The 23,683-nt window shown below is 39.1% G+C and overlaps 1 protein-coding gene across 4 annotated transcripts in view; it reads left to right on the plus strand.

Annotated features, from left to right (window-relative positions):
* The window catches only part of NELL1 (neural EGFL like 1), a 379,806-nt gene that overhangs the window by 224,345 nt on the left and 131,778 nt on the right, over window positions 1–23,683 (plus strand). For all 4 annotated transcript variants that reach the window (XM_081882839.1, XM_081882838.1, XM_081882841.1 and 1 more), the window contains one exon: window positions 20,611–20,733. In XM_081882839.1, the coding sequence (XP_081738965.1) occupies window positions 20,611–20,733 (123 nt within the window). The remainder of the gene's footprint in view (window positions 1–20,610; window positions 20,734–23,683) is intronic.

Here is a 23,683-nt window from a genome sequence, read left to right on the forward strand (position 1 = left end):
TTTTCTCATATATTTTAGTAGATGTCAGTAAATCCAACTAGGGTTAGATTATTATTATTTATTAAAGAAATCACCTTTCTTCTTAGTGGATAATGTACTTGCTTGTTCTTGCATCTTCTTCAGTCATCTGTTGAATTGTTCAGGAAAGAAAAAGTAAACAAGACTGGAATTTTAATGTACAAATCAAGCAGTGCCAAAAATAATCTTTTAAAAATCCTTTAAAATCATCAAAAAGCCAAACAGAGTACAATACCTAACTTTAGTCCTCTGTAGCACATCATATTATACAGGGGTGTATTTTACCACATATATTTGTCATCTGCTTACTCAGTCCTGAACTAACTTACTATTTTGATGCTCTAAGTCTGATAGAAATCCACACTTCTAAAAAAACTGGAAGGGTGTGAAGGGTTGTAGGAGGAGAGGAGGGGAATGGAGTTTTTTCACCTTAGTATTTATTTTCTAACCTAGAAATATAAAAAAAATCTAATTTCCATGAATAATGCCTAATCCAATTTCTTAATGGATCAGTGTATTTTGTTAATGTCATGTATGTGACTATGCAAAAGGCAACAATATTTTAAGTGCATTTACATTGTCACAGATGTTTGTTAGCAATCTTGTGACAATACAAAATTTCATTATCTATTGCAACCAGCAGAAAAAATTACTGAACACTGAAATAACAAATGTGTTTTATTAAGTTTTCAAAGAATGTTTGTTTTTAAAGGAATATCAGACAAATTTCATATATGCTTGAAGAATCCGAATCATTTAGCCATTGGCTTTCTGCAAAAAATATATATGGCTAGATCTGGTTAGTTGTTTTGATTATTTCTAATTGTATTTCCTTATTTATGTCCTTCAGCCATATGAAAACATTAAATCTTATTAAAACAATATACAGGCAATAAGACAAGAAAACTAATTCAGCAGTAGCTTTGCAGATAAGAATGTAAAGCAACACAGCCATTACAATAAAGGGAGGGGGGAGATAAGAAGAACACTTATACTATGACATCTTCACTTGTCATCTAAACTAGAGAAGGGCTGCTTACTCAGTCATCAGTGGGCGGTGCTTGTAGCTCATCGCATTGGGCTCCAAGACCCCTAGAAACAATTCAGGTGGCTGGCAGTTGGGAAATCCTCAGGCTAGCTGCGTGGTGCACTGGGAGTTCCTGCCAGCCACCAATTTGAACTCTGGCCAATCCCGCCAGGCCTGGGGGGCAGGAACTGGGAGCGGAGTCTAGCAGCCTTCACTCTGGTCTACTCCCATCCCTTAAAAGCCATCTGTGACTGTCCGCTACACCACTTTGGGCTGCGGAGAAAAACCCTCATATCCCACCTTCAATTAGTTGTTCTTCAGGATTCTGATATGCTAACCTTTATTCCCTCTCTAGGGCTCTGCATTCATGGGCTTTGCTGTGGTTTTCTAATGGTTGCCGTGTTCAGAGCTGGGAAGGAATTTTATGCAAACAGATTGGCCCCATTTGCAGGTTTTGTCTTCCCTGTATCAGTAGTCACAACTTCGGTGTTTGTGTCTTAAAGAAAGAGGAGGTACTCATGTATTGAAAAAGTGTTGTGGGTGCCAACAGAAAATGAGTGCCAGAAGGAAGGAAAGAAGGGCGTTGGTTCTTCGTACCATTGAGTACAAAAATAGCTGTAATTATAAGTAAATCATATTTATGATATCTCACATGTTGTGGGTTAATGACAGTCTTCCAAATTTGTTTAAATGGGGAAAGTCACAGAAAGTAAATGTTGCATATTATAGCTGTTTGGTTTCTTGTTAATGTTCAGATAATTGATCATCACTGATATGTTGTGCAATTTGATTTCCCTCTAAAGTTTATATGTATGCATTCCACATTTCTAGCTGTGATTTAGGTAAAAATATGTAGGTTTGTTTGTTTGTTTTGGAATGCATCCTAAATCAAAGGAGTAAAGATTTAAAATAAAAACATGGGCAACCTGTAAAGGGATGATCTTTTATAGGCATTAGATTTACTGTAATTTATATGTTTGTCCCCGCTTCTCTTTTATATTGAAAATTGCACAACAATGTGGCGCAAGTCTATTCTTTTAGAGCTGTAGACCATGGCTTTTGCATGGCTGTGACATCTCTGAGAAATGATTAAATCCAAGGGCACTGAAATAGCAGGATGAGACAATAGGATTATAGAAAGTCACCTGTTGATGCCCGAAGTCAAGTGTTTTAAGAAAAACAAATATCACTGAAATTTGAAAAACAAGTTTAATCCTGCATCACAGGGGAGGTAGAAGGATTGCATTTAGATTTTCAAGAGGTCAAGCCTGAAAGATTTAATTTCCCCCCTCTCTGATGTAGTAGGAAAAGTTACCCAACCCTATGGGCATGTGTCAAATCTAAGTAAAGCCCTGCTTTACCCATGGCTCTAATGAATAATACTGTTGCAGAGCTCACTTTTCCATAATTCAAGGTCACAACATGGCACCCAAGAACTTTTCCAATATCATATTGATAAGATCTCAACCAATTAAACAGCATCAATTAAAATTTAAAACCCATCAGTCATATACTGGCAATGAAATGACAGCCCACTCATTAACCTCTTGGAGCATTCTGTAACAAAGCAGTATTTTCTTCAGAGCCAGCAAAGATGCATATTTAGATATTATTTTATTATTTATTATTATGGTATCTGAGACAAGTGCTTTCAGGGCCCACACTTTCCCATTGATTATTCTTTTCTGTATTTTAAATTGTTATAACCAACCCTGGGACCTGTTGGTGAATGGTAGGTGGTGGTGGTGATGGTTGTTTTATGATTAGTCATATGGAGGCTGAATTCTGTAGCCCTGAAGCAACTATGGAAAGGACTCTGCTCTGTCCTATAGTTGTTTTTATTGTGCTAAACTGCTAAGTTGATAATTATGCTGCTGAAGAACTGGGCAAAGTCAATAATATTGCAAAAACAAGTGTTGCCTTGCTCTTTAGCAGAAAACTTAAGCTCATTGCACTTGCCCCCACCCCTGATGAACTCCTGGGACTAAGCTGTTTGAAATTATATTTTATATTTGATCTGTTGCAATGAGACTATACTTAATAAATCACCAATCTACACCATTAGATTAACTATAATAAATTTGACTGGGGACTAAAAGTTATTATTACCCTGTGTGGGGTTTACTTTTACACAGAAGGAAAGATACCAATTAATTTGCTGACAAAATTAATGTCCAGATTGCAATGAAAGCTGCATTCCTTGGCTATTTAAACCAGTGAAGTCAATACCTAACTGTGTATAGAATTAGTCATAGGTAGGTAGCTGTGTTGGTTGCCGTAGTCGAAACAAAAAAATTAAATCCTTCCAGTAGCACCTTAGAGACCAACTAAGTTTGTTATTGGTACGAGAGCTCATACCAATAACAAACTTTGTTGGTCTCTAAGGTGCTACTGGAATGAATTTTTTTTATTGTTTGTAGAATTGTACCAAAAGCTGAAGTCAGTTTTTGAGTACTGTAGAATGTGTCGTTGCAAACTGCATGGTGTGTGATTGTGTTTGTAGATAGATAAATCTATAGTTATAAAATTAAGGGAGCATGGGCCTGGGGAGGCCCAAGCCAATTTCCATTTGGGGTACACACAAATGATATGTTCTGCTATCAGTTGTTGAGGGTTTTGCCTTTAGGACCATGTTTTGAAACCCATATGCAATGAAGGGGGCCCAGATCTGTGGAACATTTTTGTGTCCCTATGGCCCGTGTGATCTGAGAGATCCTTTATGACATTGTCACTCGGTGACATAAGATGCTTTCCAATTGAGAGTTTGGTGAATGAAGGATCAGTTTCAAGATCTGCGGGTAGTGTATTGCCAATTTTACCTGTCCACTACCTGTTAGACATGATTTTCCCATCCAGTTCTGTGATCAGGTGTCACAAGGGTAACAGCAGTAGGAAAAGATGTGTGACAGCTGACATACATTGTGACAGCTGAGATACATTGTGTATGTATCTTTAACATATCGAGACAGAATTAACTGCCTTCTTTCCTTACTCTTTGTCAGTAGAACTTCCCATGCAAGTTTATTCTCTTATCTCTGGAGGTAATCCTTTTACTAGACTTTAAAATGTCTAGTAATGTCTTGCACTCTCTATAATCCACCTGTTGTAGATCAATACATTTTAATAATCAAGGCCTCTAAAATCATTTTAAGCATTAAAAGGCTTAATCAGTGGTTACCACTTACATGTAACAAAGAACATTTAGCAATCTTTGCTTTGTGCTGTTAATAGTGCAGTATATCATTTTGTGATATCTGATATTATGCAAAAATTGTAGACAATGCCTTCTGGATTCTGTTCTTTATTTAAAGTAGCTTTGTCACATATCTTATCCATCTACTTTTAGAATCCTAAACAATCATAATCTTTTGAAATCTCTTTACCCGTTTGTTCAGCGAAAACAAATGAGACCATCAAAAGCAGCCAGTTAAGCAGATACATGAATATTGCAGTAATGTTCAAGCCATAATCATTTTTCTGATTTTCATTCCGCTCAGCTGAGAAAATTGATAATTGCTGCTATTTGTATAAATCCTTCCCATTATGTGTGTTGATATAGTTTCAATAGGACACAGTGCTGCATTTCAGACGTTCTTCATTTTAACCACTTAACATGAAAATGTGTTTCTTAACATATCTTTTTAAAAAAGAAGCAGCATCTGATTATAGGCAGAACGCTGGGAATTTTTAAAATAAATTAGCTAGGACACTGTAGGCTTGATTTAAATCAATATTTCAGAAAACATTTCAGGGAAAAAGCGAGAGCATTGAACCAATAGAAGGCTACTAGTATTAACTGCAACTGTTTAGAGTTGGGACAAACTTGAGTTGTTGGATATTTCATAGGCCTATGCCGGTGAAGAATTTAGGTTTCTCTTCATCCCTTGCATTACATAGCATTTGACAAAATGATCCTGTAAACCTAATAAGAAACATGGTGTGACCAACTGCAAGCACTTGGGAATATTGCAGATTATAGAATTTTTATTGCTCTCCTACACAATTGTTATTGTTATTTGGCAGCATTTGTTTAGAGGTTTTTAGATGCTTTGTTACAGAATGCAGTATTATTATACATTTTCTTAATTGCTCACCTTTCTTGGACTATGTTGAAATGTTCTCTAAAATTGCTGTTGAAATTTTCTTACATTAATTCAGGGGCTAATCATCAGGCAGAATACCTAAGGGATTCATAGAGAGAATCCAGACATGTTTCAATAAGGATCGTAAAAAAATTCCCAGGGACTCTGAATGCTTACAACACAGAAATACCATTTGTCCATCTAGCTCTGTGTTGTCTATGCTGACTTGTACCAGCTTCCCCAGGTTTTCAGATAGGAGTCTTTCTCACCTTTTAGGAGGTGCTAGGGATTTGAAAAGAGACTTTCTGCAGGCAAAACAGGTGTGCTGCTACTGAGTTATGATCCTTCTCCATTGACACTAGTATTCTCCTAAGCTGAAAATTGACAACAAAAAAATAATAATATGGAATTCCAAGGGAAGTCAAAATAATTTGATAGAATCAAGACTAAGCAAAACAAACATGTTGTCTGCCTAATAGAACTGAAATCCTTAGAGTTGAAAACAATGACCTATTTATATTTCTGTCTCAAAGGGAAGCTGACTTAAGTCTTGCATAGTCTATTTTTAAAAAAATAGAAAACCTGTACTTCCATCAAAGGTGCTTACTTAGGATCTCTCAACACAATAAAAACTGCATTTGGATCATGAACATATTGTTATAGTCATGAGCTCCTTCTACTTCTGTTGGAAAAATAGTTCTGGTCTTCTGGGATGGACCAGAAGTTAAAACTCTCATTTCTTTATCTCATCCTTCTTATATTAGTTGCTGCAGCTCATGGTGTTACTTTGCTGATGGGACTTGGTCCTTTATGTTCTCTTGTATTGATAGGCCTGTCATTAGTTACCCAGTGTTTCATTCAGCTACAAAACACTGTAAGGTAATTTTGCTCCCTAATGTTGAAGCTGGGATAGAAGACTAACAGAGAACAGATATTGCTAATTAAGTTTTTGGCTGCCCTCGCTTTGCATTGTTAACAGTTATAAATTAACCAGCTTTTCTAGAATTTGGAGCCCCATGGTAGCAGGGCTAAACCATGTTGTTTTTCTTACTGGAACAGTGTTCCACTTTAAACTATCATCAGCATTACAGATGGTCTTCAGATAGCAAAAGCCTTTATATAAATCAAAATACTTCACACATGCATTTTGTCATTCAGAAATAAAATCCCTGTATAAATCTAGCCCAGACTTCCTCAACCTTGGCCCTCCAGATGTTTTGAGACTACAATTCCCATCATCCCTGACCACTGGTCCTGCTAGCTAGAGATCATGGGAGTTGTAGGCCAAAAACATCTGGAGAGCCGAGGTTGAGGAAGCCTGATCTAGTCTCTCCTCCTCTTCTTCTTCTTCCTCCTCCTCTTGGCTGTGGCATTACTAAATAGTTAGATCCAACTCATTTGGGTAATTATAGGCCAGTAGCTCATATATCATACTTGGGCAAGATAGCTGAGTAGATTGTGACTGTTCAGCTGCAGGCACTTTTGGATGAAATGGATTGTTATTATTTGCCCCAATTTCAGTCCAGTTTCACATTTTGGGACCAAAATGACCTTCAGGATTATCTTTTCCACAGGATAGATGGATAATGTAAACTTACTAATTCTCCAGGGTCTCTGAATAGTTTTCAGTTCCGTGGATTATGGTATCCTTAAGTGCTGCCTGGCAGGGGTAGGAACTGGATAATATTACATTGTGGTAGTTTTGTTTCTGTCTGAAAGCTTGGAGAAGGTGATGCTGAGGAGAAATGTTCTATCCCACAGGAATTTTATTAACAACTTTCTTAGCAGGCGTCTTCTTAATTTGCTTTAGCCATTCTTGGTTTGTTGCCTAGAATTATACATCACAGGGGAAAACTGCTAAACTCTGCCTGTGTATCATTCAGCACAATTCCTTTACATTTCACATACTGTTTCCTCTTTGAATTACCTCTGTTGCATTCTGAAATTTCTCCTTCCCTGTCCCAATTGATTTGCTTATGGGAGAGCATTTCATTTCAGCATAATAGCATTAGTTCAGCAACATCTGCTGGCTGCAAAGCCATAGCTATTCCTTTTCACACAAGTGGTTATTGAAAGAAAGACTGGCTTGCAGCAAGGGTGGCTAATCTGTGGCCCTCCATATGTTATTGGGCTACAACTCCAAGCATTCCTGATGGCTGGAACGGATGATAGCTATAATTCATATTCCAAACTTTGTGAAAGAAGCAAATATGGTTGCATGTCCAACTTCATGAGATTGCTTAAACCACAAAAAGGGAACATGCAAATCAGCAGCCCTTCTAAGGTGTTCTGTTCCTAAATCAGGTTAGGGTGATCGTTGTCTATAGTCATTCTCACAAATCTATTAGGAATTTGTACACTGCATTTTGGTTTAAATCTTTTGAGCTGGTTGCTGGTTTTGAATTAATTTTAAGGATATTTATTTCATATAAGTCTATATTTTTATAGATATATTCTGTAGCCTAATTTTTTATCCCTTGTTTGTGCAGACATTAATCACTAAGAATACACAAGCAAGGGCTCAAAATTGAGGCTTCCAAAAGTTGACTACAACAGGGTCATTTATTATCATTTTATTTTAATTGTTAATATAATGCCAATACTTATCTAAAATGTATAGGTATGAGTTTAGCAAAGTATTTAATATTTTGTCTTGGAAAGAGATATTTAAATCACACTCTTCTCTGCAAGCCAGCTAGTTAGTAAATAAATAAGGCAAGCTAGCTTGAGGATAACCTCCTTCTGTCAAATAACTTCAATGAGATAAAGGATGATCTTACCAAAGCAAATGTAAAGGAGAAGCTTGCAACCTATTGATATGCACCCATCCTCCCCCAGAGTAGTCCATCTGCATCCTCCAAAGCAATTATTGTTGTGGTATTTTTCTGCTAAAATGTGAGGAAGGGAAAAGACTATCTGAATCTTCAAAGTGAGTTCAGAAAATCAGAAGCTGTGACACTGCACATTGCTACATAGGTCAGCAGTCAGTCTCCTGTACCCACCAAGAACTAAAGGAATTGTGTTCATCAAAAGAAAAGAAGAGGCTGTGAAGATTCCTCTCTCTTTAATCACAGAAATCTGCAACATAAAATTCTTATTTCTCATTGCAACTGCAAGCTTCTAGCATGAGAAAAAGCAAATGCTTTGATGAAAATTATGCCAACCATATAGGACATTTACATAGTGAGCAGACTCAGATGGAATTGGTAAATCCCATGTATAAACAATTAAGAATACTGATTCTTTCCTTAGCCATCATCACTGCTCAGTTCAGTTTTCGGGAAATAAAGGTAAAGGTACCCCTGCCCGTACGGGCCAGTCTTGACAGACTCTGGGGTTGTGCGCCCATCTCACTCAAGAGGCCAGGGGCCAGCGCTGTCCGAAGACACTTCCGGGTCACGTGGCCAGCGTGACATCGCTGCTCTGGCGAGTCAGAGCTGCACACGGAAACGCCGTTTACCTTCCCGCTAGAAAGCGGTCCCTATTTATCTACTTGCACCCGAGGGTGCTTTCAAACTGCTAGGTTGGCAGGCGCTGGGACCGAGCAGCGGGAGCGCACCCTGCCGCGGGGATTCGAACCGCCGACCTTTCGATCGGCAAGCCCTAGGCGCTGAGGCTTTAACCCACAGCGCCACCTGCGTCCCTTTCGGGAAATAGTTTGCTCCAATTACATCAGAACAGACGTTTCGTGTTTCTTTTTCTGTTGTATGAATAGATAACTAATAAAGAATTCAATACCGAAGTAAAAATGATAGGTGATAGCAGTCACAATGCTTTTATAAAATGCAAAGCATCTCCTCATAGATACTTTCATGAATAGCACTACCATAGGTACATGCACGGGAACTCCCCTCACCATCTCTTGCTGTGTCCGATGTTACACCAAACAGAATAATTTTAGTAAGGTGGTGGGCACGCTTTAGGAAGAATGAGCAAAAAATTGACACCATATATGCCACTTTGTATCCTGGCCCACAATGTTTGAGGGAAAACACAAGTCTGAAGTGTTAAGGGAATAGAGCTTGGGCTTCGCTAGAACAAGTGTACATGTCTTTATGTAATTTCCAAGGAAGAGCACATGGAGGGCAAAAATAAGATGCATGACCAAGACCCTGTAGGCATTTCAAAGTAAAGTGCAAGAAGCTTAAGGTGCTGCCAGTGAGGAGGGCAGTAGCGAAGAGCAGTATAAAATGAATTACTTGAACTGAATAATGATAAGCTGAAAATAACATGAGCTACCGCAGTTAAGATGGAGTAGAAAGGCTTAAAGGTAGAACAAGTAAGACCACCGAGATGTGGGCAATCCATATAGATGCTCCTATGTCCTAAGGCAGGAGTGGGGAACCTTTGGCCTTCTAATTGTTGCTGAACTATAACCCCCCCAACAAGTGTAGCCAATGACCAGGGATGAAAGAAGTTTAAGTTCAGCAACATCTGGAGAACTAAAGGTGTCCCACACCTGCCCTAAGACTTGAATGGTGCAGTAGTTGCCCCTGTGATCTTGTGCTCCTTCGTCCTCTTTTATTTGAATTCACTGCTAGCTAACAATAATACAGCTCTGTTTCATAAACCTATCTATTTCAAAATAAATAAGAACAACAAATATCTAAATATATGATACTGTAGATAGGAAAATACATGGTTGATTGATGTTAAGCCTAAGAGGAAATTCATTTCTACTGAATTTATACTCTGAATGCATGAGGCCATGGGGAAGTGCTAAACCATATTACTATCCAAGAAAAATAAGAATTTAAGTGCAGGATTATGCAGGAAGACAGGAGTAGTAAGATAAGTGTCTTTTCAGCAAGGCACAGAGCTTAGGAGGGATAGAAGCAATAACTTGAAATATCAAACAGAGAGCAACAACTGAAAACTGTGAGTGTTATACAAGTTCATCAGGTATTCAAGTCAGAAATCTTCTGGGAGTTTGGGTGGCGGTCATTTGATGGCTGGGTGCAACATCAAAATATCCGAGTCACAAAGTTCTACCAAAAATATTCTCAGCTGTAGGCAGAACAATAAATAGTGGATACTCCAGTGTAAAGAAAATGCTAATATATACAGAGAACAGCAAGGCAAAATGTATAGGAGAAACATGCAAAAACAGTGCATAAAATAAAAATATATTTAAAGCAACACAACTTGCCTGTTTGTTAGAGTGTGATGCTGATAATGCCAAGGTTGCGGGTTCGATCTCTGTATAGCACAGCTACAACATATTCCTGCATTGCAGGGGGTTGGACTAAATGATCCTCGGGGTCCCTTTGAACTCTATAAGTCTATGATTCTAATATTTCTAAAGTTACACTGAAATAATAAAATCTAGGAACATGCGTATAGAATACAGTGCAGACATGGAAGGACTAGAGCAGACATCAGTAGAAATAAGGGAATCAAGATCTTCATAGTATGCAAAGCTAGAACTCAAAGACTAGGAAAAGGAACAAAATCAGGTTGCACTAAGTGAACAATTGCCTCCATACCACATCATTAAGATGGACAAGTGCCTTCCAGTCTCTAACATCTATGATTTTTGTGCTTTGAGACATAGTCAGGGAGGAATAGAATTCTGCCACAAGTGTACCCTAGCAATCAAGAACTGTGTAGTTTGCATGCACCTTAAGGTCCAGGTACCTTAGGAACTGGTATACTTCAGCAGTATGCTAAATACAGTAAGAGGTGTTGCTTGTCTAGTAAGCTAAACTTGGAGCCACTGGGAAAAGCGACATTCTGAAGGAATGAAACTTTACTCCAAAATTCTAGAGATTTCATAGAAAAGGTCCCACCAAGTTTTGACATACAGCTATAGTGAACCAAAAGCAGCTTTTCCTGTGCAAATTTATGAGATGATCCTCACAAATAGTTTTACAGACACAGTTGTGCTCATTAGAGTTACACGGTTTGCTTCGTTTTACTGCATGATAAGTATGCATAGTCTTTTTTTATCAGTTTCTTTATCCATTAGCACATGAAAGATGAACATTATTCTGTCAGCTCTTCGTGCTACTCAGAATGAAGCATTGTTTGTCTTTGCAAATAAATATTCCAACAGTTTGTTTTCCCAAATTAAAATGCACTTGAGGGCGGTTTGCAAATTGCAGCTATATCTGCAGTATAGAATGCATGGATACCACCTCCATTTTGCATGTTTTTGACAGCAAAATTTTATCTGCTTTCTGCTAAGAAAAGAAAGGTCCATTTCTATGGGTACCATTTCCATATAGACAACACACATAGAATGGTGTGAAAATATGTGTCGTATAGCTTTGCAGTCAAAATAATAAAGGCTAGGTACATCAGTCAAAATGTGTGTGAGCACAGGGAAATGGGAGATTACTATTTAGTAAGAAAAGAGACTTGAATATGCCCTCAGTAAATCTATCAAATCCGTATTCATATTTGGTTTAGTTGATGGTGTGCATAGCAACCCATATTATTGGTACATAAACTGAGAGCAAAAGTATTACTTCTCTATGCTGTCAATCAGTAGTGGTCTGGGGATAATCAGCATACCCTCCAACATTTCTGCGATGATAATAGGGATGTCCCATTCCATAATGATAATTTTACCCCACACATCCTACTGAGTTGCCCTAGCCACTCTGGTCAGCTTCCAACATATATAAAAATATAATAAAACATTAAACATTTTCAAAAAACTTCCCTACACAGGATTGCCTTCAGATGAATCAGGGGTCAGAAAACTCCATACCCTCCAACATTTCTCCAATGAAAACAGGGACATCCTAAGGAAAAGTGGGACATTCTGGGATCAAATCAGAAACTGGGATGGCGTCTTTAAATCAGGGATGTCCCTAGAAAATAGGGATACTTGGAGGGTCTGCTTCAGTGGTCTATGCATTTTTATTACAGATAGGTAGCCGTGTTGGTCTGCCATAGTCAAAACAAAAAAAATTCCTTCCAGTAGCACCTTAAAGACCAACTAAGTTAGTTCTTGGTATGAGCTTTCGTGTGCATGCACACTTCTTCAGATACACTGAAGAAGAATCTGAAGAAGTATCTGAAGAAGTGTGCATGCACACGAAAGCTCATACCAAGAACTAACTTAGTTGGTCTTTAAGGTGCTACTGGAAGGAATTTTTTATGCATTTTTATGTATTGCATAGGGATACATATTATAAAGGAATAAGAGGTTGCTTTGAAATTTTATAACAGATAAAGAGGCAGCCTATTTTTCAGTTTGAATTTTTTTTAAAAAAATGTGTACAGGGACGTAACCTGCCTCTTCAGCAGTTGAAATTTCAAATATCTGGCAGTGACTACTTTTCTTTTGTATTCATGCATATTTTTGGATCTCAGCTACACAAGACATATTCAGCAGTTCAAAAGACTTTTGAATGTACTCTCATTTGAATGCACTCAAATGTACTGTCTAAGGGTGACCACAAGTGTGGTGAGAAAACATCCCCAAAACCCTAAGCAGGCAATAGTAGTGCTTAGTATAGCAAACACAAATACATCCCCCCATCCCCTTTTCTAGATTTTGCAGACGTGAAGCCAGTTTTTCAGAGGCCAAGGAAGTCATCCAAGTGCTGCAGAAGCAATTTAGCAAATCTGGCAATTTCACAGGTATTTCAATATATCCGTATTAAACAGAGCAAACAGAATGAGTAGATCAGAGAACTATGTGAAAACCTGAGCAAGCAGTAGTTATGCTGTCCTTGGATCACACCTAGGTCATATTCAGACTTTCAAGACAGCACCAACACTACTTGGATATGTAAAGACAATGAACTTCAGCTTCTTCTCCTCTGTCTTGTGGCTCTGTTGGTGTGGATCCAAGACTTTACAAAACACTTGTCATTACTGTTCATTACTGCTTCAGCTCCTTGGCAGTCATAGGCTGCTTTTTCTCTGCATGGCCCCAGTCAGAAGGTCAAAATTTAATTAACGATAATAAATGTATGGAGACTGTCGTCATGCTATAAATATATTCTAAAGAAAGAAATTCGAATAACTACTTGAAAAAGAAATCTACTGAGTAATACATAACCAGTACTTCAAAATATAGGAATAGATGAAGTGGGGTCTGGGAATGCAAATTCAACTAGGGCACTGACCTTTACTGATCTTTATAAAATAGTGCAGCAGTAGAATTCTCAGGGTACAGACTAATTTAAAATTTTGGCACACAGTAGGGAGGAAAGGAAGGATAGGTGTTACTCTACTGCATATTTAAAAGCCTTTACAGTGAAGTGCTGAGGCCAAAATAATTTAAGGTTATTAATTGAATTATTTTAAATGAGATAATTAGTTATGTTTACTTTGGTAAGATGTTTCTACTTCACATTTCTTTACATATCCAGCAGAATTCAAATAGGAAAACTTAAAAACAAAACAAAACCCACTTGTGTTTTTAAAGTTTTATTTCCAATCTGTGATTCATTTTGTATGAGCTTTCTAGATTGGAAAATAGAAAGAAATGTATATTCATTTGTCTAGGGGCAAAAATAGTACAAACAATTTATATTACACTGAATAATGAAATGGCCTATTATGGAAATGTAAAAGTAAACATGCTTTTTGACATCTTTTCAATCTTTCTTTAAAAATCAAATTTGAATTAGAATAGTTCTTAAACAAATTCAGTTGTGCCATCCCCTGGAGATGATGAAAAGGAACATCATGGGGAAATATAGATTGCCGTGATTATCTTTGAATATTAGCGTTTTTGCAGCCTGCAACAGAGATAGGGGACTTGTGGCCCTTCAGATGTTGGATTTCCATCTGCCTCAGCCAGCATGGCTAGTAACCAGAGTTGATGGGAACTGGGCAGGAATAGACTGACTTTCTGAACTTTGGTGAACTCTAGATAGGATTATAGCAATGTGCTGTATGTGGGACTGCCTTTGAAGCTGATTCAGGAACTGCACCTGGTACAGAATTCAGCAGCTAGATTGATGACAAGGCAACCTGGACATATAACACCAATTCTGGCATGACTACCAGTTAGCGGCTACCGGTTAGGTTTGCGGCTCAATTCAAAGGGCTGGTGTCAGGGAACTGCCATCGGAGCCAAGAGTGGAGGTGAGGCTCCCTAGCGATGCAGGAGAAGGGCCCAGCCGGGACAGAGGGAACACTTCCTCGGAGGAAGGAGATCAGCGTGACACCAGGAAGAATAGAGAGCCGGAAGGGACGTCGGAGAGATGGCTCCAAGACTCTTCCACAGAGACTAGCGGGGAGAGCCCAGGACCTCCGCTGGCCACACCCACTCTGCGCAGAAAACTTCCACGCAGGGAAGCTAGACGACGACTTGGTGTCAAAGAGCTTTTATGTTGGAAGAAGTTCAGGAAACGCCCACTGACAGATTCTGCCAGCGACTGACACAGCCACGGAGAAAGTGCTGTTCAGCCAGGGAAAAGTTTAGCCAGGGAACGTTGCCAAAAGCAGCGGCCACTTACGCACAAGCAACCCCAATTCCCTTTACAGCTGGTTTTAAGGGCTCAGGATCCCAATGTTTCAAGGACCACATCTCTCCACATAAATCAACTCAGAGCATGTGAGCCATCATCTGAGGCCCCCCTTCTTATTCTCTCACTACAGAAGGTGCAAAAGGTGTCAGCATTAGAACGGGCCTTTTCTGTGGTGGCCCACCACTTGTGGAATGCTCTCCCCAGGGAATCATGCCTGGCACCATCTCTATCTATTTTAGGCAAAAGAAAAAAGAAAAAAGCCCAAACTTTTGGTGTTTTTTTTTAATTGATTTTCCAATATCATTCCAATAACAGCCTCATTATAACAATATCAATTTTATCCAATTAATACAATTATTAATACAAATTACTCAAATGTCAAATTATACAATTTAATTAAACTGGCCCCCTCGCATGCTAGAGTTGAGTTCATTCTTCTACAGCTATAATCTTGTGATTTCTATTCATGTTGGTATAATAGGTAATTGATAAAGTTTCAAGTGAGGAACTTTAGCTGCAATCCTTATTCTTTCCTGTGTGCAACAGTTTTTCCCCCATATATGGTGTGGTATCCTTTATTCCTGCTACTATTAATGGTTCCCATCATGTTCTGGGAGAAGCTGTCATCACACAGTTCCCCAAAGTCACTGCATCGGTTCGTCCCATGCTTCGGCTTCTAGTAAACAAGCCGTCTTCACCATTTTTCCACCTAGTCTTTTTTGCCCAGACATTTGGACCTTAATTTGAAGGGTTTCAGTGCTTTTAGGTTTTTATGTTTCCTTATTTATTAAACTTACTAGCTGCTTGTCATTCAAAGCGTCTTCAAGTGACTTAAGTTGAAAAGATGCACAAATGCATTATACCATAGAAGAATGGGGTGGGGGAATCATGCAACACAATAATATTCCATTCAACATATTGAGGGGAAAACAATAGCAGTACACAAAGAATAAACAAAAACAATACTCCCATGTACTAGCACCATTGATGCCCTTTCCCAAAACTATTCACATCAACCTGCTGTTGTTTTTAAAAATCTGCCCAGTCCACCAAGAAATCTGGCGTCAAGGCCAGCTGCTGTGGTTGGGTCCACCAAGGATGTTCCAGGGATGCGGGTGGGTTATCCAGGGATGGCCCTCCTCTTTCTTTCACGGGGAGCAGCAGCAAAAGCAGGGCAGCAAGTTGGTTTAAGTTTTACTGATTGGCTACTCCTCTCCTGCCTCTGATGGGGGATGTGTTTTACTGACTCTGTTCATTTTAATTGGTCTTAATGTAAGTTTGCTTTTGTGGGTCACTTTTGTAAGTAGAGCGACATACCGCATTGGCCTGAATATTAGCCTCACTCTCCCACCCCAATTCTGACCATGAAAAGTTAAAGTGTGGCTTAAATTCGTGGGCTTTTACAATATCGCTGTTGAAACAGACATACGGTAAAATGGAACAGGTGTGAGTGCCTGCGGAATTTTAAGGGAGCTGCTTATATTTGGGTATTCTCTCCCCCCCCCCCGAATTTTAAAGGTGTGGCTTATATTCTGGCCAATACAGTAGTAATAATGGTAGCAGTAGTGATAGCAATAATATAGAAGTCCCTTGTGTACCTTCTAGTAAGGGCCACTTGATACGATGTTTCTTTCTCTCCCACATGCTCCATTGTATGCAGAATTGAATATGTAAAAAATTCCCCATTCTGAGTTCTTATCCTTGAACATGGATACCTCATTGTACATCTCAGTATTCAGATATCTTATGAATATATGAATTAGTACAGAGCACAACAGAGTTCATTTGGTTAATTCCCTGCATTGTGAAAAGTCAGTTTTTCTTTTCATGTATATCTACCCTCAATAAAAGCACTGTATCTCTTGCTGTTCAGCAAGGTTGATGGTAAGGTGAGCAAAAATCTTCCTGTTGTCAAATGCTATAGCTGGAATTAAAGAAGCAGAGTTCAGTTCACCAGCTACTTGATAACTACTTTGCTACTTTGATCTCCTGTACTGCCTTCTATATGAAAAGATAAAAACACCTTGCAGTTACTAATTAATCTGTAGACCACTACTGAGAGATTTAGTAGAATTATCCAATTTTCAAGGCTACATCTCTTTCTTTGTAATTGACGTTCTTAAAATAATCTCCAAGGCTTTGATATGAAAATTTGTCTGATACAGACAATGGAATTAGAATGGGATGAGAATAGTTTCTTTAGTAAAGGTAAAGGTAAAGGGACCCCTGACCATTAGGTCCAGTCGCAACCAGAGCAGCGCACGGAAACACTGTTTACCTTCCCGCGGGAGCGGTACCTATTTATCTACTTGCACTTTGACATGCTTTCAAACTGCTAGGTTGACAGGAGCAGGGACTGAGTAACGGGAGCTCACCCCATCGTGGGGATTCGAACTGCTGACCTTCTGATCAGCAAGTCCTAGGCTCTGTGGTTTAACCCACAGCACCACCCTTGTCCCTTTAAATGTATCTAAACACACGGAAAATCTATAAATTACATCATGCTTTGCCACAGCTATCATATTAACTTTGACAATAATCTACAGCAATTTCTTATAAGTAAACTTAATTAATGTAAATATTAGTTTCTCGTAGGGAAGCATTTAAGATTAGAATTTAAGCATCTATTAGTCATTATTTCAATGAGCTTCCATTTTTATGAATGGATGAACATCTGTCGTAAATAATAAAAGTTCACATATTTTGTGTGGTCTTTGACAGCTGCATCAAAACACAAAATGTGATGCTTTCAAAAATAAACATGCAGCTCACAAATTACTATTCAGTTGTGCTACCACCCTCCATGTAATTTTGCAATGCTTCTGCTGCTTCCTTTCACCTGCTTTGCTATGTGATTGTTCAGTGTCTTCTGGCCTTGACTGTGTCAGAGGCAAGGAGTGAATGAGCAGCAGGAATGGTGAAAGCTGTGTTATTGCACATTCAGGCCCCATGCTATGGTACTGAAGATGTTGCTCTTGTCTTTTTTTCCATTGCGTTAAAGACCCAGTACTCATTTTGGATTAAGAGAATAAGACAACCACAAGAGAAGTTTTTATAATGCTATCCTGCATTTGACACATACTACAGTGCCATGGCAGACACATGCATGTCACTGGTTCTCCAATCTTATCCCTTTAAGAATATAAAAAGAGAGTGTGAGAGCTTCACCTGTACAGAAGCTATTTGCACTGTGTTGACAGATGATAGAATTCTCTTCATAAAAAGAGGAAAGAGCTTGGGAGGGAAGCAGATGGAGTTTTATATAGAGAGTTACAAGCTTGGTGGATCAGGGGAATGCTGTGGATGTAGTGTATCTTGATCTCAGTAAGGCTTTTGACAAAGTCACCCATGATATTCTTGCAGAGAAGCTAGTAAAACGTGAACTGGAGAAGGTAACTGTTAGGTGGATTTGTAGTTAGTTAGTTGACTGACTGAATCTAAAGAGTGCTCACTAATAGTTCTTCATCATCCTGGAAAAACGTGACAGGTGGGGTGCTGCAGGGCTGTGTCCCTGGCCCATTGTTGTTCAACATCTTTATAAATGACTTGGATGATCTACTCATTCTGTCTGCAGATGACACCAAACTGGGATAGGTAGCTAATACTGCAGAAGACAGAATCAGGATTTAATATGACCTTAACAGATTGGCTAACTCGACCAAAATTAACAAAATGAATTTCAGTAGGGGCAAATGTAAGGTTCTGTTCTTAGACAGCAATAACTAGCTGCATAAATCTAAACTAAGTACATGTGGAAAAGACCTAAGGATCTTAGTAGACTACAAGCTTAACAAGAGTCAACAGTGTGGTGCAGCAGTAAAAAAAGAAGAAGCTATTCTAGTCTGCATCAACAGAAGCAGAGTGTCCAGATCAAGGGAAGTAATAGTACTCTATTCTGCCTTGGTCAAACTACACCTGAAGTACTGTGTCCAGTTCTGGGCACCACAATTTAAAAAGCTGGAACATGTGCAGAGGAGGGTGACCAAGGTGATCAAGGGTCTGGAAACCAAGACTTATGGGGAACTGTTGAGGGAGCTGGGTATGTTTAGCATGGAAAAGAGAAGACAGAGATGAGATATGATAGCCATCCAGGGCTGTCACCTGGATGATGGAGCAAGCTTGTTTTCTCCTGTTCTGGAGGGTAGGACCCAAACCAGTGGCTTGGGAGATTTTTAAGCAGAGGTTGAATGGCCATCTGTCGTGAATGCTTTAGTTGAGATTCCTGTGTTGCAGGAGATTGGGCTAGATGGCCCTTGGGATCCCTTCCAACTCTATGATTCTAAGTTTGGTGCTAAGGTGTCCACTAAAGTGTTCGGGTGAATCAAAAATTGCAGAATGCCTATAGCAGGAGCTTGGCATTAAAGAGGTGAAAATAAATACTGTTGTTATCTCAAAATACCCTCTTCCAAGTTCCCTATATCAATAGAGCAATAGTAATACACACTTGGAAGAGATACCATTAGACATCTGCTCCAGTGCTTTAATACGTGCTGAAATTCTTACCTAGAGCATCCTTGGCAGATACATCTCTGGCCTCTCTTTAATAATCTCTAGTGATAAAAGTTCCATAATTTCTCACAGCTGTTTGATCCTTAGTCCATCTGGCACATTGCAAACCTTGTTCCCTCACAGCCAGCCTGTTTCCATGCTGCTGGTGCTCAATTCAGTTGTGCCCTGCTTTTCTCACAATGACAATGGGGAAAAGTTCCATCTTCTTCATGACAAACATTTGATATATACAGTTTTAAACCTGTTCTACTAGCTCCACTTAATCTTCTTTCCCCAAGCTAAGAATGCCTAGTCCATTCATTATTGTCCTTGTATAGCACATATTCCAAAACCTCTGCTGCTATTCTCTGGATCCTCACCATGCTGACAGCATTCACATAATAAATGGATATTCACATTCTAAATCAAAGTCGAAGCGATGTGATGCTCTAAAGGAAGCCTTCCCTTGTCTGAATAGCAAGTCAGTAATAACTATCTGTAGCTTGGAGATACAGTTGTTCTGCAGATGCACTTTGAAATGGTTGTGGCCATTATATGAACATTAGAGTTGATAAGTATGTGGCTTTTGGTAAGGTCTGTCCTCTTCTCATGGTTTCTTTTCAGCAGTGAACTAAGTAATCAGAACTGTACATAGTCAGGGAAAACTGAATAACAGGGGAAATGGGGAACTTAGAAGAGATTCTCTCTGAAACCCATGTTGTAACTTTCTTCCAGATATAAATAAAACCATTGATCCATTCACTATTGTAAATGAAGGCCAGTGTGTTGTGGTGAATAGACTTTTGGGAGACTTGGTCACCACCACATATTGACTTCTATTCCTTCCCTGCTTTACTCTCCCTTCCAAAGTTAATCCTTCTTTGGTTCAGATTGCTTGAAGCCAATAGGAAACATGTCTTCCTACTTCCTTCTAAGCAAATTGTCATCTTGCTGGGAAGAGGAAGAGTTAACTTTTGATGGAGCAGGAAGAGAAACCTCCAACTTTCCGCTTGCCTTTCTGTTCTTTCAACTATATTTGCATTTTTTTTACATGTCTGTTTATTGATCCTACCACCTCTAATTGCCTCTAATCCCTGTATCTCAAAAGGAGGTAAATCTACTGATTTTTTAGCATCCATCCTCTACAAAAAGGGGGCAGATGCTCTGCAAAAGGATGTATTGAGGGTAATAACTCCAGAAATCTAGGGAGAAATGTATAACAGAGCTACTATTTAAGCTGCATGCTCCTGTAGAGATAATATTCATATTCATCCCTAGATAGCATTTTTGTTCTACTCTATTCTGATTCTATCCTTTTTTTAACTATATAGGGTTTTTTTTTCTGTCTAAAATTTGTAGGCTGTCTGCCATGAATCAAAACCTGAAATGGAAGTGGTCCATGTCAGGCTTCTGCATCTAATGTCTCTTCTGCTGTGTTCAGCCATTGTAGTAACCATTCATTAGTTATAACTAGCTTTTCAAATGTCAGATCAGCAAGCTGAAAATTTATTTTCCCTCCCTCCCCTTGCTCACTTTCTCTTGCATTGTTTTCTTGTAGAACGTGATGAATGTGACAGCGGACAGCACAACTGTGATGAGAATGCAATCTGTACTAACACAGTCAGGGGACATAGCTGCACCTGCAAGCCTGGATATGTGGGGAATGGGACCATCTGCCGAGGTGGGTCTGTTTCTCCAACAACTTGATAAAATGAGTATACACTATTAATATTCCTTGACAGTTGCCTAAGTTCAGCCTGCACAAGATGCTGGGCTGTGTTAGGAATTCACTGTCCGATTTATCATCTGGCAACTATTGCATGCACAGACATTATGAGAATTGATTTTTGCATAATTTACTACTCAGGAAAGGTATTCTGAGGCACTTAAAATACCTTTTGGTTTACTGCTCATGAATATGATTATTTACATAGGTTATTAACTCTTTTCATTGTGGTATAAACTGCATTTTTGAACTATACAGTGTAATGGATCCCACAGTTATCTTTTGGGGTAGGTACATGTGGATTTTAAGCTAGAATAACTGTCTTTTAAACAAGATCCATGTGGCTTTTAAACTGTGACCATAATTTTCTTTTATAGTAGAGTAAGCTGCCAAGAACCACTGAATATGTGGAGTGGTAGACAGATATGATTTTTGTTCTTGATGCAGTTTGCTTTATGGTGCATTAATAAATTTGTCTGCATTTCTGAGATACCATTGCTATTGTAGGTTCTGAGTAGACTATAAAATATACATTATTCAACATCAGTTTGTATACAATAACATGGTAGTTTGTGGAGGATTATTAAATAAAGATGAGACTCTTCAAGGGAGATGGCACCACTCACTGATCCAGTAGCTGGGAAATTACTACAATACTCAAAAGTTATTCAATGTGGAATTTATTCTTTTGCTTATTATTATTATTAAGAAAACTGCATCTAAAAAGAACTCTTAGATTGCAGTTCCATACCAACTCACCTTACCTTTCTTACTCAGTGGGAGTTACTTCTGAATAGACATTTATCAGATTGCGCTGTTAAAATACCACGGAGGCAGTCGCTGTTTCCTGGCTTTAAAATCATTGGATGACATGCTGTAAAAGACTTGCTTTCATAATGAGTCATTTAGGACAACTGACACAATTAAGATTCCAGGTGGAAAGGTTTACCTAGACAGTTATCAACTGGCTTTATCCCCCCCCCCAAAAAGCAGAAACTTGATTGGGCAGAAATTTTTAGAAATGTACAGGAATTGGTCCATACTCTGTCGAATATGGTCACATTTGAAGACAACATTGATAACCAACCACTCTTGAAATGAAACTAGATTTTGCACAAATGATTACCACAAAAGTTGTTTTCAAGCATTTACTTGAGTATACAAAAAAAAAGTGAAACTAAGGGCTGGGGAAAGGACATATGTGCAAGAGTCCCTAATCACATGGCTGGTCATCTGGCTGGTCATGCAATTTGCATGAAGGTTTGAAGAGGATTTTAAAATGCATTTGCCTGAGCACGCTTAGAAACTCTTACTGCAGTTGGATAACCTGATAAGACAGGGCTTCCACTAATGGGGAAATTTCCTGTTTTACTTATTGTGAGTTTATATAAATTGCCAAACACCATTTTTGTGGTGACCATTTGTGCAAAATCTAGTTTATTTCAAGAGAAGTTACTGTAGATAAGTCTTCAAATGTTACCACATTTGGCGGGTAGACAATTAAGGAAGGTTATGCATTTGTGTGGCACAATCTAAGTCAAAGTATCTACAGTGCTGAGATGGTGGTCTAGACCAGGGGTAGGCAACCTAAGGTCCCGGGGCCAAATCCGGCCCAATCACCTTCTAAATCCGGCCCACAGACGGTCCGGGAATCAACGTGTTTTTACATGAGTTGAATGTTTCCTTTTGTTTAGAATGTATCTCTGGTTTATTTGTGGGGCATAGGAATTTGTACATTATTTTTTTCAAAATACAGTCCAGCCCACCACATGGGGGGGGGTGAACCCAGAGATGTATTTTAATAAAAGGAAACATTCTACTCAGTTAAGCCACCCCCGACTCTCCCCTCCCTTCTCCACAGCACCGGATGAGCCCGGTGGCTGCTAATCCTGTGTCTTGTGAGTGGCAGGGGCTGGCGGCAGCAGGATGATGAGTGGTGCATGAAAGGGCTCTGGAGAGGGGCTGGCAGCAACAAAGCCCAAATTGAGCCTGCTTACAGTGGTGGTCACTCAAGTGCTAACGCTGCTGCTGCTGCTGGCACCATCAAAGCCCAGCCCCCTTTCTCTTGGCTCTAGGCAGGGCAGGGAGAAGCCAGGAGAAGGGAGGGAGGAGGCGCCGCCAAACATGCGTGCTGGCGTAGCCCGAATGATCTGATCCACATAGCGATTCCCGGACCATTCATGGGCTGGATCCAGAAGGCAACTGGGCTGGATTCAGCCCCTGGGTCTTAGTTTGCCTACCCATGCTTTAAGCACATGCTTAACTCCGTCACTGAAATCAGTCGGACTTTAAGGTGCTCAACATTAGCTGTGTTGTGCCCCTAGGTAGTAGTAACAATGCTGTGATTAAATAAAAAGGATAAAACTGAGAATAAACCTATTCAGAAAACTTGAACAGTAACAAGCCATAATATTTCCCCAGTGAAAAGAACAAATTAATGTACAAAAATATTGTATAGTTTGCCATGAATGCTGCACACTAAAGCTTTTCACAACATGATTAAGAAAAAGATTCTGTGAGACGGGACATATGAATTATCAGTAAGGAGACTGTTATAAAATTGTGTTTGAAAAACGAACACAGAAGAGACCCAAGGGATATTAAAAAAGTAAAATGTGTTGGGAGAAAAGCACTTTACAATTGCATAGAAAGGAAACGAAATGGGCAAGTTATGCCTGATAGAGATGAAAGGGGCTGATACTTCTTGGCACCTCTTCTGATATTACTTAATCTTGCCCATGTTGACTTGATGCCTCATCTCCAGCTAAAATGAAGCTTAGGGACATGCAACTATATTTGCTCATACCAATCACTTCTTACCTTTGCCACTCCATCTCTCTTTTTGTTGTTTCCATCCTGCTGAAGAAATAAAGTAGATGTGATATGGATATCCATGATCAGGTTC

This window comes from Podarcis melisellensis (genome assembly GCF_964234715.1).
Source record: "Podarcis melisellensis genome assembly, chromosome: 1".
NCBI lineage: Eukaryota > Metazoa > Chordata > Lepidosauria > Squamata > Lacertidae > Podarcis > Podarcis melisellensis.